Source organism: Amblyomma americanum, chromosome 11 (genome assembly GCF_052857255.1).
Source record: "Amblyomma americanum isolate KBUSLIRL-KWMA chromosome 11, ASM5285725v1, whole genome shotgun sequence".
NCBI lineage: Eukaryota > Metazoa > Arthropoda > Arachnida > Ixodida > Ixodidae > Amblyomma > Amblyomma americanum.
In genome coordinates this window covers 14710029-14726320 of record NC_135507.1, presented here as the reverse complement: position 1 = coordinate 14726320, position 16292 = coordinate 14710029, and the positions used below count along the sequence as shown (strand labels likewise).

Sequence of the window (16292 nt, the reverse complement as noted above, 5' to 3'; positions counted from 1 at the left end):
TAAAGAAGGATGGTTTCTACCCAGCCTTTCCAAAGAAATCTTCCTGCAAACAGTGAAAGTGGATTGTGATATTTTGCATCTTGACAGGTGGCTTGTTGTTCACAGGCAAACTGTTTTTGTTTTGTGTTGTTTGCGCTGTGCATACTGGGTTGACTGTATTCACTTTTGTTTTATTGTTGTGCAATGTACTGATTGTGGAGGAGCACCCAGTTCTTCACACCACCAGCACCAACTGCTTGACTCTTGAAAGTAGGTGTCCTGGCATCGTGGGACACCTGTTAGCCCAAAAATACTGAAGCAGATACAGCTTGGTGCTTTCACTACATCTTCAAGCCTGTCAATGCCTACTATATACATACAAGCACAGCCCAAGAAGAGATATGCAGTCTACTTTTGAGATCCTTTGCCTTTCATTGCCATTCCTAGATGTGTAGTGTGGTTAACCTGCTTATGGTTAGGTTTCGGTGCCCTCTTTTCCCAAGGAAGGCAGTCTCCAATATGTGCGGTCTTCACCAATAGCATGTGGACCACTTTACGAGCAACAAAAGATCTAGGCAATGTTCAGTGGAACTGCGCAGCTGCCTTTTTCTACAGGCCTTGAAGCAGAGAAGTGTCTTTGCTAGAGTTTCTTGTGCAGATAAGCAGCAGGTAGCAAGTGGCCTGCATACTTTTGACAAAGACCGTATTGTGTCTGTGGTAGATATATGGACAGTATAGTCGGGTGTGGCATAGTCATGAATTGCAAGGGCAATTTGACACATTTAGATGTTGGAACAGCAGTTTTTCACATACTCGACAATCATGCTATCGCAGTGGTCTTTCTCGTGGAAGGTGCAAGCACAGTAAGGAAAACAAAAAATAGAACAAATGAGGCATCATGTGTTCAGTAGGCATAACTGCCTCTCATATAACATCCAAGAAGCTTGCATGATTTCATGGTAGTGATATAGAGATGCTATGTGATACCTTGACATTTGACTATTTTCCATTCAGTGCATATTAGGTTAAATAATCAATCTGCAAAAATATTTATTTCACATTTCAGTGAATGTGCAGGTACTTCCAACAATCTTAATTTCACTGAAGACAAGGCAATTTGAAAGAAATGTATGCATGATATGCTGGCTAGACAGATCAGTTTATATGGAGCTTTATATGGCAAGTGTCGCAGACTGTGATGCATTTAAAAGTGTTGATGCAGCGATATATTTACATTTATGGAAAGAATGCATAAATAATGTAACCTGAAAAGTGAATGTTTTGGATGTGTTTTTCTATAGTGAAGCAATTGTGAATGCAAACTTTTGCTTCATTTTTAAGGACTGTTGCTGGCTTTTGTGCTTCAGCATTTTATTTATTGCTTCCTAATAAATATGAAGCGAATAAATATATTGCATTACATTTCACTGCAGTACTTCAGCATACTGTGTGCCTTTTGAACTCTCATACCCATCTTGGGTCGTATCCCCTTTCAGATTGATAGCGTATCAGACAACACAGGTTTCTTTGAAGTTTCTGGGACCTGTGAAGCTGCTGTATTCTTTGGTGTTTATGTCCCTTTTGGATTCACTGTCCAAAGCAGTTCTTTTTTTTTACCAAAAGAGCCACTGGACCGTCTACCCATTCTTACTCTTGGTTCAACATGGAATGAAACAGCTTTCTTCTAGGTATGACATTGCAATGTAACATGTCATCGGGCTTGCATATTGATAATCTAGTTAAGATGCCAAATTTACATGTTTTTTATTCCTATCCAGGTACCATTTTTAAACATTTTCTATTGTCACTTGGTGTTAGGTGCAACGACATTTTCAAACACGTATAGTTTACGCAAAATACAGGAAATGGCCATCTGTATCGTTGCAAATGTTGTTTTATACTTGTACCCAGCCTCTTTTTTTCATCGTCAAAAATACCGGCAGTAACTGAACAATGTAACGCATGGTTAAATCAGTGCTATGGAAGAAGCCTAAGAAATCCCTGTTCCTTTTTTTGGTGATTTGGCCAATTTCAGCAACCAAGAAATAAATATTCCGTATCACGAAGCAGTGGCATCTGGTATGTGCCATCTTTTAGGATGAACCAAGGTCGTCAGATGCTTCACTTTCTAATCCCTAAACTTAATTCGCACAGCGAGTCTTCAAGACCTGGCAACAAGCTTGATTTGTTCTGTACCTCCTGAAGAGATTGATTTTTTTTCTTGAATTTTTTTTAGTCTTTTCTGTGTATCATTCATGTTATTTCAATACTTGTAACTTGATTACTGAAAAAAAATTATGCTCGAATATCTAGCTAAGAATACCAGATTGCTTTTTTTTTTTGTCTTCACACTGTACAGACTTTTGCTTTCCACTTTTTCCTATAGGAAGGGGGTGCACTCTTTCGTCAAGCCTATCTGAGGCTTTCTGGGTGCACGCCCGACATCGGACGGGGTGTTGAAATAAAGGTTTTTGTAATTGTATTAGGTATCACTGGCGTTCTTGCTTTTTGGGCAAGCTCGATTTCGACTTTGAACCTTTAGAGTTGCTGGCACTCCTTTCTTCGGGGGCAATGGTTTCCATTTCTGATCCTTGTGCCTCCCTGGTATTTGATTTTGGCTGCATCTCACCGGTTGTCTTGCTTTCCAAATTGCTGGCTTTTGTTTTTGTCATCTTCGGTGCACTGCTGCTCTTGGTTTCGAAATTACTGGCCTCCGATTTGGACGTCGCCGCCGCCTCCTTGATGTCTGGCTGCTTGCCGGGCATCATTCCTTGTACACTGACGCTGCTTGTAGGCGCTGCCTCTTTCTGGGTGCTGATGATGCCCATGCTCTCATACACTTCCACCGTTAGCGCCTGCATCGCCTGCGCGTGACACGTGATTAATCGAGCTGTAGAGATTTCGGTCATGCTACTACAGCCTTTCAGATTCTGGTAGACGAGGAGGTATGTAAAACAAATAGAAGTCTGTCTGTAGTGTTTAAGTTGTGTGGCACCATGTTCTAATCACAGAGGTGCCGGCCCTGTCACCGAAAACAGAGCTTTTATAATCCACACACGCGAAAAAAAATTCTAACTACAAGTGTTGTCACCAGTGGCTGATTTCGCAATTGAAATGTGTGTGTCGACATTTTGGGTGCGGATCCCAAATGGTTGTAACCCGTCCTTTTCGGCAAGGACGTCACAAGTTTCGACTGGATGGAAGGTTTTTAAATCAAATTTTCTCACTTATAATTGCGCCTTTTACTGCAGGGGACAGAAGTGAACATAGCCAGAGCTACGAACAGCTTCGTCATTGCCGCATGTGCACTTACCTGCTGTTTGCTGCTCATCACTATTTTCGAACACCATGTTCACTTTCCTTTCTTTGTCATCATCTATTTAAGTTGGCTATAAAATACCAAGCTTCCTTAAAGCTGCGAACTGGGCGAGTTGGTATTGATTCATATTTGAACAGCGCAATAAAACAACGGGACACAACGAAGAAAGGACACCACAAGCGCTGACTCGCAACTAGATTTTTAATTCACGTCCAAGCATCTTAAATACTAAGAACGTCAAACACAAACAAGAGGGAAAAACCAAAAGAAAAACGACACAAAGCTGCTAATCATGCCCACAAAGGTGACAATCAGCACGAGCGCGAGACTACACATCTTGGCTGGATAAAAACATCATCTCTTTATCAGTTAGTGTGACAGAAGGATCACTAATGCAGCTATCAGGTTCCAAGCGGATGTGAAAAGCCTCCAAAATTTCCCACGTTAGGCTGTCATTATGTTTTCCTAGGATGACGGTGTTAGACAACAGAGGGGTGCAAGTACCTTCTCTCCAGTGGCGGGCAAGGTTACAAGAAGACCCATTATCTCGGGACCTGTGGTGCTCACTAAGACGAGCGTTGATGCAACGTCCTGTCTGGCCAATATAACTCAACCCGCAAGTGCACGGAATCCTGTAGACAACCCCCACATTACAGGGCACAAAAGGGCTCTTGTGGTTGGTCTGACAACCCCCAGTCTTTTTCTTCGCGGTTGTTGCCTTAGCCTTCTCTTCCACCTGCCTGCAAACACCTCTAAGTTTTTTAGGCGCTGAAAAGACCACATCAACATCGTATCTCACCGCAACATTCTTCAAACCATGTCCCACACCATGCGTGTAAGGCACCACCACAAACTTCTTTTTTTCTCTTTTTGGCTTATCCCCGCTCTTGATCCATCTAAGAAGCTTATCGCATTCCCTGGAAATCACATGAGAAGGGTAACCGCTAGATTTTAATCGGCCAACTTGACGCAAAATACTTTCATTGATTCTTTCAAGACATGACTTGTTCATGGCAGATTTCAGGCTAGAAAAAACAATGCCATTTTTTACCAGTTTTGTGTGGCTTGATTGGTAATTTAGAAAAGACTTGGTAGAGCGAGGGAAATATTCCCAGCACACATGACGCTCTTCCTACAACAGTCTTAAGTCCAGAAATTGAAGTACATCTTGTTTAGGAAGTTTAGTCGTGAAAGTTAGTCCCATCGCGCATTCTCTGAAAACCTTCAGTACATCTACCACGCTACGCTGCACCTGATAGCTGTTAGCTGCATTAGTGATCCTTCTGTCACACTAACTGATAAAGAGATGATGTTTTTATCCGCCCAAGATGTGTAGTCTCGCGCTCGTGCTGATTGTCACATTTGTGGGCATGATTAGCAGCTTTGTGTCGTTTTTCTTTTGGTTTTTCCCTCTTGTTTGTGTTTGGCGTTCTTAGTATTTGAGATGCTTTGACATGAATTAAAAATCTAGTTGCGAGTCAGCGCTTGTGGTGTCCTTTCTTCGTTGTGTCCCGTTGTTTTATTGCGCTGTTCAAATATGAACCAAGCTTCCTAATAAACTGCGTTCTTTTGCCTCAGAAACTTGTCTCAGTTGTGTCTGGCCCGTTCTTGCCACTAGCCCTTTTGCAACGGCCAAAATGGGCTGGAGAATCAATTTTTACTGAGAACAACAATTAGATGAAGTTGTCTTCAGTATCTCTTTAATACTGGGCGACATACTGTGTTGCAGAAGTTGGTATGGTTGGCGTCGTCACTGCATCATGTGCCAGGGAAATTCTTCTGGCATTGTTCTCTCTCTTTCAAGCGCATTTTTGGAGATTTTCAAGAAGTCTGTGGCTTTTAATCTGTTGCTTCATTGCTTTGGGGTGACTAAACATAGCGTGCGAGAGCATGGTACTCGAAGTTTGCAGAAACCACACTCGGGCATAGTATCTCTTTGCATGCGGTGTCTGTTTGCATTGTGTGCTGGAAACCTGTCCTCTATGCAGCCGTATCAAACAAGCCAAATGCAATCCTTTTAAACAGTATAGTGAGGTGACCTGTAAGTGCCTTCGAGCAGTGTTCAGAATTTATAATATTCGCTCACTGCATGTTCATCAGATCACGCACCGTTAGGATGCATACATATGGATTGAACGCGACGTCATGGGTGCCATGATGGAGCCCAAGGAAGGGCTTCCACAGTGCAGGCCAGAGCAGGTGGCGATAAACGGATCGGGAAAACACGCATGTTACCGCCATGCTGGTCTCAAACTTGACGGCCGGATGACATCGGTGCTGTAGTCTCAATATTACCGAGAGGTGAAAGCTGGCACCACTGTCTATGAGAGTTTCTGATACAGCACTTCACCCACCGCTGGAATGCTAGGAAGACAAGGTTTCTATTGAAGTGAAAGCTTCACTACGCTAGGTAAAGCAGATTTCGCCGTGTGTTGCCAGTTGATCTTCAAGTCAGCCAGAGGTCAAGTGTGGCTATACGCCTTACCATATGTGGTCCATTATGGTGTCGCACCATTTGACCTTTGACCTTTCGATTCGCCGGTAGAGGGCAGTAGAATAGGCTGCAGTGTTTATTGGGTGATCAACATATTGCGATCAATCATTAATATAAATGCCTCCTGCCAGGGTAGCAAGGTCGGCACGTTGCCTATCTAGTGTGCGGAATGCACTCAACAGTACAGACGCCAAGCCGTGCCTACTTGCCCGATACACCGCAGCTTTCCCTCTCTAACCAGGTTCAGCAGCAGTTAAACCACAGCCAGTTTTTTGGCTTGGCTTGTATTCGGCTGAAAACGGGGAATCTTCCTTTGAATCGACAACCAAGCCGTGACTCTCTCCTCTGCAAGTAGATTAAATTATTTTGATAGTGCATTTTTCATTTCTTCAATGAATTGAACAAGTGTTAAGCTGGTATGGAAACACTGACAGAAATTTTTTAGGTTTGCCCTTATAAAAGTCACAATTTTATCACAGAATTAATATGTTTCATGTCCAACAATAGCCAAGCCAAATACGTAACCTCATTTCCCCGGCATTCCTGTGCCTCTCCATTGTGGCTGAAGTGCAGCGCTGTCTGCTTTCCCTCTAGGTGATTATGAGATCATAGTGCATGATCTAGTACCCAGAGTACATAGTCTGTTGATCACTATTCCACAGAATCCTTAGCTAGGCTTTGAGATCAGCCTTGTGTATGCTAATCATGTAGACACGTAGCTGTAATCGTTATTCGTATTCTAGAGAACCTTGGAAACAACCTATAGTGCTTCTTTGTCACCGAAGTTCTCTTTTCTGCAATGTTAGCGCTTTGAAAGGCAAAGGGGTAACAGGGTGTGAACATTGACTATAGATAGTTGCATGCTGCATGGTCACGGTGACTGTAGTGAACAAAGCACTACCACAGAGTCAGCATATGCAACTGTGGGTGCAAGCCAGCGAGCTCACGTAAAAGCCCTTAAAAAGAAATCACCATCTCGACATATATCCCATCCCAACTCGCCTATCACCTCCTCCATGCGCCCAGTGGAAGCTTTTTCTGCATTTTGTAACGTTTCACTTCGTTTTTTGTTCATTTGGTTGAGACAAAAGCAAGATGAGTAGGAAGAAAATGAGTTACAGGCACAGGCCGTCTATACTCCATTTCATACATCAGATGCAACGCTGTGAAATGTACGGAAGTAGTCCGTATGGAAAAATAAAGGCAGGCGTGCTACTCCGCGCTTGTTCTGTCGCCGAGTGGTTGAAGGCACGAGAAAGCGACAGCTTGTTGTCAGCAGTAAGAGCGCATTTAATCAAGCTGATGACAAACATGTCATGTATTAAGCCTGCAGGCAAAGCCATTAATATGTATCACTTGCCACAAGGAGCGCACTACTTTTTGTCGCAGATGCTGGCAGCGCAAACAAGAGCGCTAGCTTTGACAGCGTTGTACCTGATGTATGAAACGAAGCGTTGCAACATACAGTCCGGCTGGGCTGCAGGGACTACGCTCCTCATCCCATTCATCGCACAAATACCGCACATTCCTGGGAATTATTGCCAATAAGTTGACTATAGTAGGATACAACTTTAAAAAACAGTGGTTGTTAACACTGGGCCACGATCCGTGGCGTGCTGTATTGCTCCGCTAGCCAGTCACAAAAGTAAATGAAATCAGATGTTTAATGTTTGGCTTTATTAAGCCAGGTATCAAAATTCTAGAGCTTATAACTTTTTTCTCGTGATTAGCTTCTGGTTTAGGTGACAAGAGATGTTTTAACAACGGACTACTTTTTGTCGTGGAGGAATTCTGTGCGCCAGTCCTAAATGTGGGCGGAGCTTCACTAAGCACGTTGTCATGCTCCGTTGTTCGTCAGCATCATTCTGCCATTCTGCCGGTTCTCAGCGAAAAAGCGTCGTCTGCGGGTTTTGGCTCGTCGATCTCTCGTAGACGCTTACGTTTTCGCATCATGTGCGCCTGAACTAAGTAAGTACCATTGTCAAACTTGCTACGATACTAAAGTTACCATAATACGCAAGCTCTGTGTGCAGTTTCACCGCAAACGAGCCAGCGGTTGAGGCGGGGAAATTTTTGAAAGTGTCAGCGATAAAAACGCACAATACTGTATATAGTTGCGTTGTAATGATGCTTTCGAGGACAGTATAATCGCGCTGCACGTTGCGCGCGGTCACCTTGAGGAGTTTTTCCCAAGACGAGGCGGCGGCACGCGTGAGCTGCGCGTCAGAGCTCAAGCGGGCCCCGATGAGGCTCCACAATGACTCGAAGTGCAGCGGAAGCACGCCGTTTCGTGTGGTGTGCTCGAGGGCGTTGGTCCTCACCAAGTCCGCGAGGAGCACGGGCTTGTCCAGCACCTCGACCACGTCGCTCAGGAACTTTCCCATCGCCGATGAGTGCGTCCTGCGCAAGACAGAAGCGTCAGGGTGCAGGGCCGGGATTAGAAGACATGGCACCATTACACAATATCATCATGATTATAATTCACCCCCATTCGAGTGCAGTTCATTGCAGGACAAACACTTTTAAAAGGAGCGCAATTTGGACCGTGGGTCTGGGTCCCTCCCGTTTATATTAATGTGAAAGCATTATATGGTTACGTCGCGTCAGCAAAAAGTGTCCGCAAATTTTGTCCGCACGATTATGTCGTGCTGTGAAGATAAATGTGAATAAGTTTGACTGTACGTGTTAGGTAGTGCGTGAGTAGATCTTGAAATAGGAGAAGTTTGGTTGATGAATTGTAATTAGTTAATAAAATTGAATTAATGAAAATAAATGCTGTGTTCTAAGCAGTTTTTTGTGGCTGATTCGATGAAAAACGATGTAAATGCTGAGAAGGCTTACTTAGCATTAAAAATAAAGCAAAAATAAAAACAAAATAATGAAAAATAAAAACGGATAAAAATAAAAAATTCCAAATAGAATAAAAATGAAAAATGGAGGGGAAAAGAGGAAAGGCTTTCACATCTCCGCTCTTAAGCAGTCTCAATTGCAATCCTGTTACTTTTCCATTCCCTAGATAAACAAACGAATAGTTCGAGGCCGCCTTGTTAAGCTCTGTTAAGCATAAGTTAGACACGGTTCAAATGGTTCATCTTTATTTTTTCAAGACTTCCTTAGCGAGAGCAAATAACACGATGAGCGTACAGAGCGGCGGACGTGACTGTCAAGCGCGCAGCAATATAGTCGATGAAGATCAAGGCACATTGGTTCTGAACAGTGATCCCCGCAGAGGGTAGCAGAATTTAGAGCCACATCCCACCCAAACCAAGCGACCTAGGAGATCGATCGAGGCACCTGCCACGCGCGATTTTGCACATGCGGCGCACCTCCCGTTAGAGGTCAAATCCTAGAGCCAGTTGACCTTCAGGCTCAGCATAGAGGAGTAGAGCTTTCCGCTCTAAAACAAACAACATTCCGAGATTTTCAATACCCTGGAGGGTGGAGAACTGAGTTTTAGCGAAGCGGATAAGTAACATTATCGTCGTGAACCGGGTTGGGATAAGACAATTGCCGCTGCAGGCATATGACAGGGATAATTGTAGAAATATCGGTACTTTGCATTGTAGGGGACGTAATTAGGCTGATGATAATGATAAACAATGATATGATTGGATTAACGTATGACTGCTGCGCATGCTCTGAGGGAGGTGCACTCTCCACCTTGATCCACATTGTGCAACTACACTTGCGCGTAGCAGGCGTGCGTAAATTCGATATACGTCTGCCATAATGCGCTATGCTAAAACTCTATCGGTAGCAGTGCCGTGCCCGTATCTCATGGACGGTCCCTAATCCACTACCCATTGGACTCCCCCCCCCCATGTCTTTTGGCGTGTCTAGCAGGAGTCATCCACGCCTGAAGATCAACTAACCCTGGTCCGTTAAGCCTGCTGGTCGTTTAATTTGATGTCTCAATACAGTATTTTGCTACTCCCTTCAGCCACGTACGAATTAGTATGTAATAGAGAGGGGGATTTAATTCAGTTCAGGGTGTTTAAAGAAAATGTCTACATTGCAGAGAAGAAATGACATTCTTCCTGATTATTAAATAATGCAATTTATGTCGGTTCCATATACGATCACACGCTAATTAAAACGGTGCGGCAAAATGCCACGGGCAACGGCCTGCACAGCTGCACTTCAGCATAATAATTTTCCATAAAGAGTCCATTTAGACAGGCTGGGGGAAGAGGGAAGAAGCGATCGCCGCACGCCGAAGTCGGTATAGCGCATCAATCAAGCTGTTGACGCGTGAGCAATGGTGATGCCGAAAAGCCAAGCATGAAGCGGGCGGCGGCGCCGAAATAGAAAGTATAGGCACCGCTGCTCGCGTCAAGCTGCGTCTCCCTCACTCTGTCTTCTCGAGAGGGCTCCAACCATCTCGAACCATAGGCCTACGCGCACCACTTCGGCAAGGTCGCGGGTAGAGGAGGACCAGGGCCTTGAGACGGGATAGAGAGAACCCGAGCCTTTGAGCGTGCTGCAGAACAATCTTTTTCTTCCTTTTTTTTTCTGCGAGCCGTTACACGGTCTATGACTGTCTTTCGCCCTCCGCTGCACTCTCCGTTCTCTCAATTTTATCCTCCGACACGCTCGGTTACGCCGAGGCCGACGGAGAGGCCTACGCCGAGGCACGCCGTTCAAGGCAAGACCGGGCGCCCTTCAAAAAGGGGATGCAGGTCTCCCCGTCCTGGTTTTGCATTTCGGCCGCTGACGAAACGATCTTTCTCGACTCACTTGAACATGGGCACCTGAGTCAGGGCGTCTTTAGGCACGTCCCTGAAGTCGTTGAACATATCCCCATACCCGGGATGCTTGTCCAGCAGCGCCGAGAAGAGCACCGGGCCCGGCTCCGGGTGAGACTTGCAGAACGCCTGCCAGGCGTCGCGGATGGCCTTCTTATCGCTGTCCGAGAGGACCACGCCACCTTGCTTGACTTGCTGTTTGCTCTCGCTCTGGCCCATCTTGTCATGAGCTTGCTTTCATCTTCTAATGGCGCACGTGCCAGTGGTCCAAGAAACGTCGCTGCACTAATAGCACGAGCATTGAGGCCTGCAGTGCCGTCTGCTAAAAGGTCGTTGTAGCGTATCAACACTGCGCTATTTGTGTAAAGGCTGCGACAAAAAAAAAAGAGAAACGAAACGTCCTGACATGATAATGGCCTTGCCGTTATATTGTTCATCCTTGTGCGATTCCTTCAACCAGATTCCTAGCTCTTTCTTTCTGAAAACTGAACGATGTTCAAGAACCGATTTCATTTCGCGCATTCATATGTCGTCAGTTTTTTTTTTTTTACTGAGCTGTGCAAAATCATAGAAGGAGCGCGAGTTTTGTGCGAGTGCGTAATCACTAAGAGTATATTTCCGCTTTCTGCTGGGCGAGCAGAAGACGAGGAAGCGTAGAGTGTGCGCGAGAAACCATCTTGAAGGAGCACAGCGTCTTCTTGTCCACTGTTTGCTGCATTTCCGGCTGAATTTTGGCAGCGTTGCCACTGCAATATGAATAATTCGTTTATTCATACACAAAGCTGAGCCTTACTAATGTCCCAAATGTGCAAATTTTTAACGTACCAAAGTGGTTCACCGATTTAATCCTCAAAAGCAAAACGCTTTAAAAAAAGCAGTGTCCAAAGCCCACGCTGACTGGCAAGGCCAGACACTTCACACACTTTTAAGAATCGGTCAAGGAGGAGGAAAAACATTTATTAAAAGCATAAATACTGGGTGGGTTCAGTAGGAGAACCCATTGGTCGCCATCATAATCTGGCCCCTCACAATCAACGATTTCTGATCGAGGGGACTGCGGCTATGAAGAGTTACCTCCCAGTGCTCATATGAAGGATCGGGATTGCTGTCCAAGTGTGGGTTTTGTTAATAATAATAATTGGTTTTGGGGGGAAAGGAAATGGCGCAGTATCTGTCTCATATATCGTTGGACACTTGAACCGCGCCGTAAGAAAAGGGATAAGGAAGGGAGTGAAAGAAGAAAGGAAGAAGGAGGTGCCGTAGTGGAGGGCTCCGGAATAATTTCGACCACCCGGGGATCTTTAACGTGCACTGACATCCTACAGCACACGGGCGCCTTGGCGTTTTTCCTCCATAAAAACGCAGCCGCCGCGGTCGGGTTCGAACCCGGGAACTCGACCGCGGCGGCTGCGTTTTTATGGAGGAAAAACGCTAAGGCGCCCGTGTGCTATGCGATGTCAGTGCACGTTAAAGATCCCCAGGTGGTCGAAATTATTCCGAAGCCCTCCACTACGGCACCTCCTTCTTGCTTTCTTCTTGTTGACATTCCAAAATTATAAGAAAGGGTGTGCCAACCGTTCCACAGAAGGGGCAGGCCGAATCGTATGTATCTGGATACCTATTACTCATCAAGTAGAGATTGTGCAGAGTATGTCGACTACAAACTAAGAATCGGTAAATATTCACAACGATTTTTTTTAATTAACATTGTAGGTGCGACATGCATTCCTATGTGGGCATTAGGCATGCAAAGCGGATGTATTACAACGATTTTCACATAATTCGGCGTGTAACGCCACGAACAATCATCTGGAGCGTCTGAAGATAACCATTCCCAGAATTCCGTTTTCAACGGATTTTATAATCAGATATTTCCCAGCATCGCGGAAACAGCCCAAGGAGCTCTCTGCGGCAGTGCTATAAAAATAACAATGAACAGGCTTCGAAAAAGACAGCTCTGTTGTGTAGGGCGCGGCATCAAGCCACCAAGCGTACCGACAGGCGCATCAAGGCTATAAAGAAACGGCAGTCATAGAAATGAAAAGTTTTCGATTGACTTGAAAAGTTTCATAAACATCTGGCACCGAGTTGAAGAAAGTAAAAATAATATAAATTTTGTAGAACGTTGAATCTCTCGGTTTTTCACGTAGAATCTCTCTGTTTTTCACGTAGAATCCCTCCTGTATAGCTAAGAAAACCAATTTAACAATGTAAACATGCAGGCCAGTTGGTGTGAATCGAACATATTGGGCCAGCGAACAGACGGGATCACCAGAAGGAGTACATGGGGCAGCGCGTGTAGGCCTTCTTCTGGTGATCCTGTCTGTTCGCTGGTCCCAATATGTTGGAAAACCGATTCTACGAAACACTCCCTCCTTTATACCTTCCCTTACGGCGCGGTTCAGGTGTCCAAAGATATATGAGACAGATACTGCGCCATTTCCTTTCCCCAAAAAAACCAATTATTATTATTATTATTATAAACGCTTCAATGCGTTCTTTTCACCATTCCCAATTAGGTCAATGTTTCAATCATGGAGACAGCGGAAGACATCCGAGGCCGTATTCGTGGGCTGCCCAACTAAAGAAGAACGATACTATGGGCATGCTGACTGCTTAAGCTGTCAGCAGTGTGACTGGTCCAGCAGGTCGGGAAGAAGAGACGTATGCATGTACACACGCGCATATTCGCTGCAGAGTCTATGTGGCGCGAGGTTGTCCCATGTAGCAGCAGCACGTCGCTCCAGTAGCCTTGGCCTCCTGGCCGCGTCGAAGGCCCGTGCGCACTCCTTCCGGCCAGGAACGACGCGGCGCATCGCATCAGACGACGGGCGCAGAAAAAGCCGCAGACAAGTGGTATCTCAGGCCTGGAGCGGACGTGTGCCTCTTCTGCGTGACCTTTGCGACGGTTCTTTTTGCTTCTAACAAAGGTGCCAAATTTGGCCTATCTCTGAAATAGCCGATTCTTAAAGAAACTCGCTAGCCAGTCCTGGTATAGCTGTCGATGGGGCCTGCACGTGATAATGTACGTGCCGTGTACTGTACAGCAGCTATGTGCAAGCGACAATGTTTAAATTTCTACTACTCAAGCAATAAAAACTCCGCATAAAAGTTGTAAATTTCGCGTATTTTGCCATTATAGTGGTCTCTAGAGTCACTAAATAAAGACTTGTCTTTATTTAGTGACTCTAGTGGTCTCTACTTTCCACATATGCAAAAAAGCTATGCAGACCTAGTAATAAAATATGAGTGCATATGCGGTGGCTCAGTGGTTATGCTGCTCGGCTGCTGACCCGAAAGACGCGGGTTCGATCCCTGGCGCAGCGATCGAATTTCGATGGAGGCGAAGTTCTAGAGGCCCGCGTACTGCGCGGTGTCAGTGCACGTTACAGAACCTCAGGTGGTCGAAGTTTCCGGAGCCCTTCAATACGGCGTCCCTCATAGCCTGAGTCGGTTTTGGACGTTAAACCCCTATTGACCAAATCAAACCAAACCAAACCAAAGCAATCGTGAAATATGTTTATTCCATGCGTGTATGATGGATGATGATGGATTTTTACGGCGCAAGGGCATCTATGGCCAAACAGCGCCATGGCACAGGTTATTTTCTTCTTCTCAAGGTGGGGTCAACGACCCATTTCCCAAGCATTTCACCCTAAGTAAGCCGAGCACCAGACCAGGGGAACTTGTACCCATTGTATCACCGGTGGGTACCCGGCGGCACTGGGGATCGAACCCCCCACCTCCCGCTTGCGAGGTGGATACTCAGACCACTAGTTTACCGCTGCGGTCCCTATTCCTCCGTGTATAAAAACGATGAAATTGGACGCAGATACTTGAAACACATTTCAGCTGTGATGATAATTTATTGTATTCGTCAATCACTTGCAAATGCAGCAAGACCACAGAAATTGACGGCAGGGCTATAGCTTTTGCAGGGAGTAACCTGCCAAAAGGCCTTCTGTGCTCTTGTGGGTAGCACTTGACCCTGTTTCGATAATTTTGTTTAAAAGGCCATTTCTAGAGTAATGTGAGGACTTCCTCTACTTCTGCAAGCATAAAAATGTTAACATGTTTACACTCTCTATTGTACTTGATACGGCTGGCTTTATAGGCTTAGTCCTTAAACGCTACACTGGACGAGAAAGAAAGATTCAAGAGAAAGCCCCCCCTCTTTATTTTTTTGCCTGCCGCACTTCAATGGCAATAAGAAAGAATGACACCTGTACTTCTTAAGTGCGCCACCACTTCCCGGCTCATACGTCCTTTATGGCACTAAGGCCACGTGGGGCCCTTGATATTTCACGCGGCGGCCTAATCTTATATGCGGGAGGTTCGGGGTTCGACTCCCAGTACCGCTTACTAACCATCGGTTTTCCAACATGCACAAGCATTCTCCTGGACTAGCCTAGGCTTCCTCTAAGATAAAATGCTCGGGTAAATTGTTCTTTGACACCGCCTCTTTAAGATCAAAAGCACTGCAGCATGACGCAATTTGCTCAAGGTGTCTTGCCAATTAAAATCATATAATCGGCATCATGACCGCAGATATCACACATTCCTGAAAGTGCGGAAATGCCAGGACCACGCGGCTTCTATACTTCAGACCGCCCACGTGGATAACGTTTATCAAACTCCTGATGCGAATCAAGACGTCAGACATCCAGTTTCGAAGAGCCAAGCCCCATTGAAGGTATTTCCTTTGCTATTCCCGCACCCCCTCAACATCACTATCAGCCGGGATAGATCCACGGAAGGACAAACGTCTTGCCCATTGATCTCCGATCAGCCCTTTCTGAGCAAGTTGCAGCTGTTATGTTCCACAAAATACCGTATATCGTTTCCCTGCGTGCTATTTAACGCCACCGAAAATGTGTATTTTCCCTTGGTATCTACTTCGTTACCGCAACAGAACCGTAACACTGGTTATCCGTAACCGTTAGTGCAACCTTATCTTCGTTACAGTAACGCAGGTTATCTGCACTCATCGTTACATCGTTACAGTTACTGTGTCATTTCCTTTCCTCAAAACCAATTTTCATTTTCTCCCTCCTTCATCCCTTCCAACACGGGAAGTTTCGGGTGTTCTTATGGCTTGGATCTGCGCTCACTTCTTACCCAAGTATATGTGCTCCCTTATTTCCTTCAATGCGTCACTACTTATCCTAAACACTTCTTCCTTTCAGAGGCTGTTAAACATTAGTTTCCTCGGTGGTAATTCTAGGGTTACTGTTTTACTGTGCTGTTTAGGTCCTTGGTCCTTCGCTGCAATTCATCCTCTGTGAAGCTTAATAGCGCAGCGCCATTAGAAAATCACTACGACACTTCTTTCTTCCTTTCTTCTCTTAGACCCTCCTTTATCCCTTCCCTTACGGTGCGGTTCAGGTGTCCGCCGATATGTGAGACAGATACCGCGCCATTCCCTTTCCCTACAAAAACCACCACCAAGAAGCTCTTCATTGCACGCTATACTGCCAATGCGTTTCACATAAAACAGCGTACATCCGCTCCGTGTTTTCCTGTCACGCATACCTCCTCTCTCTAGAGGCGTCAGCGCAGCTCCTTTATCTCGGCGTATATACGCGGAAAAGCCCGGCAACAAACAGAGAAGCAGAAAAAGAGCGCATGAAACAAAAGGCTCGACTTCGCGTCGCGTCGTCGTCGTGGTGATATTGGGGATGCAGGCGAGCGCGACGTCATTGCTGGGCACGCCATCGCGACCCCGTGATAAGAGGCGGGCTCCCCGTGCGCTCTC

At 45.5% G+C, this 16292-nt stretch overlaps 1 protein-coding gene across 1 annotated transcript; it reads right to left on the bottom strand.

Annotated features, from left to right (window-relative positions):
- Positions 1–2388: 2388 nt before the first annotated feature.
- Positions 2389–10811, bottom strand: LOC144109916 (globin-3-like). Its single transcript, XM_077642684.1, has 3 exons — positions 10530–10811; positions 7967–8192; positions 2389–2843 (listed from the first exon to the last, which is right to left on the bottom strand). The coding sequence occupies exons 1-3, from the start codon at positions 10754–10756 to the stop codon at positions 2469–2471; spliced, it is 828 nt and encodes a 275-aa protein (XP_077498810.1). The 5' UTR covers positions 10757–10811; the 3' UTR covers positions 2389–2468.
- Between the last annotated feature and the right edge of the window lie 5481 nt (positions 10812–16292).

Excerpts from the sequence above, each read along its gene's own strand:
- LOC144109916 (XM_077642684.1), bottom strand. The coding sequence starts at position 10,756 with ATGGGCCAGAGCGAGAGCAAACAGCAAGTCAAGCAAGGTGGCGTGGTC. Across the intron at positions 8,193-10,529 it reads ACTCAGGTGCCCATGTTCAA|GACGCACTCATCGGCGATGG; the intron begins GTGAGTCGAGAA and ends TGTCTTGCGCAG. Across the intron at positions 2,844-7,966 it reads CTTGGGAAAAACTCCTCAAG|GCGATGCAGGCGCTAACGGT; the intron begins GTGACCGCGCGC and ends TGTCACGCGCAG.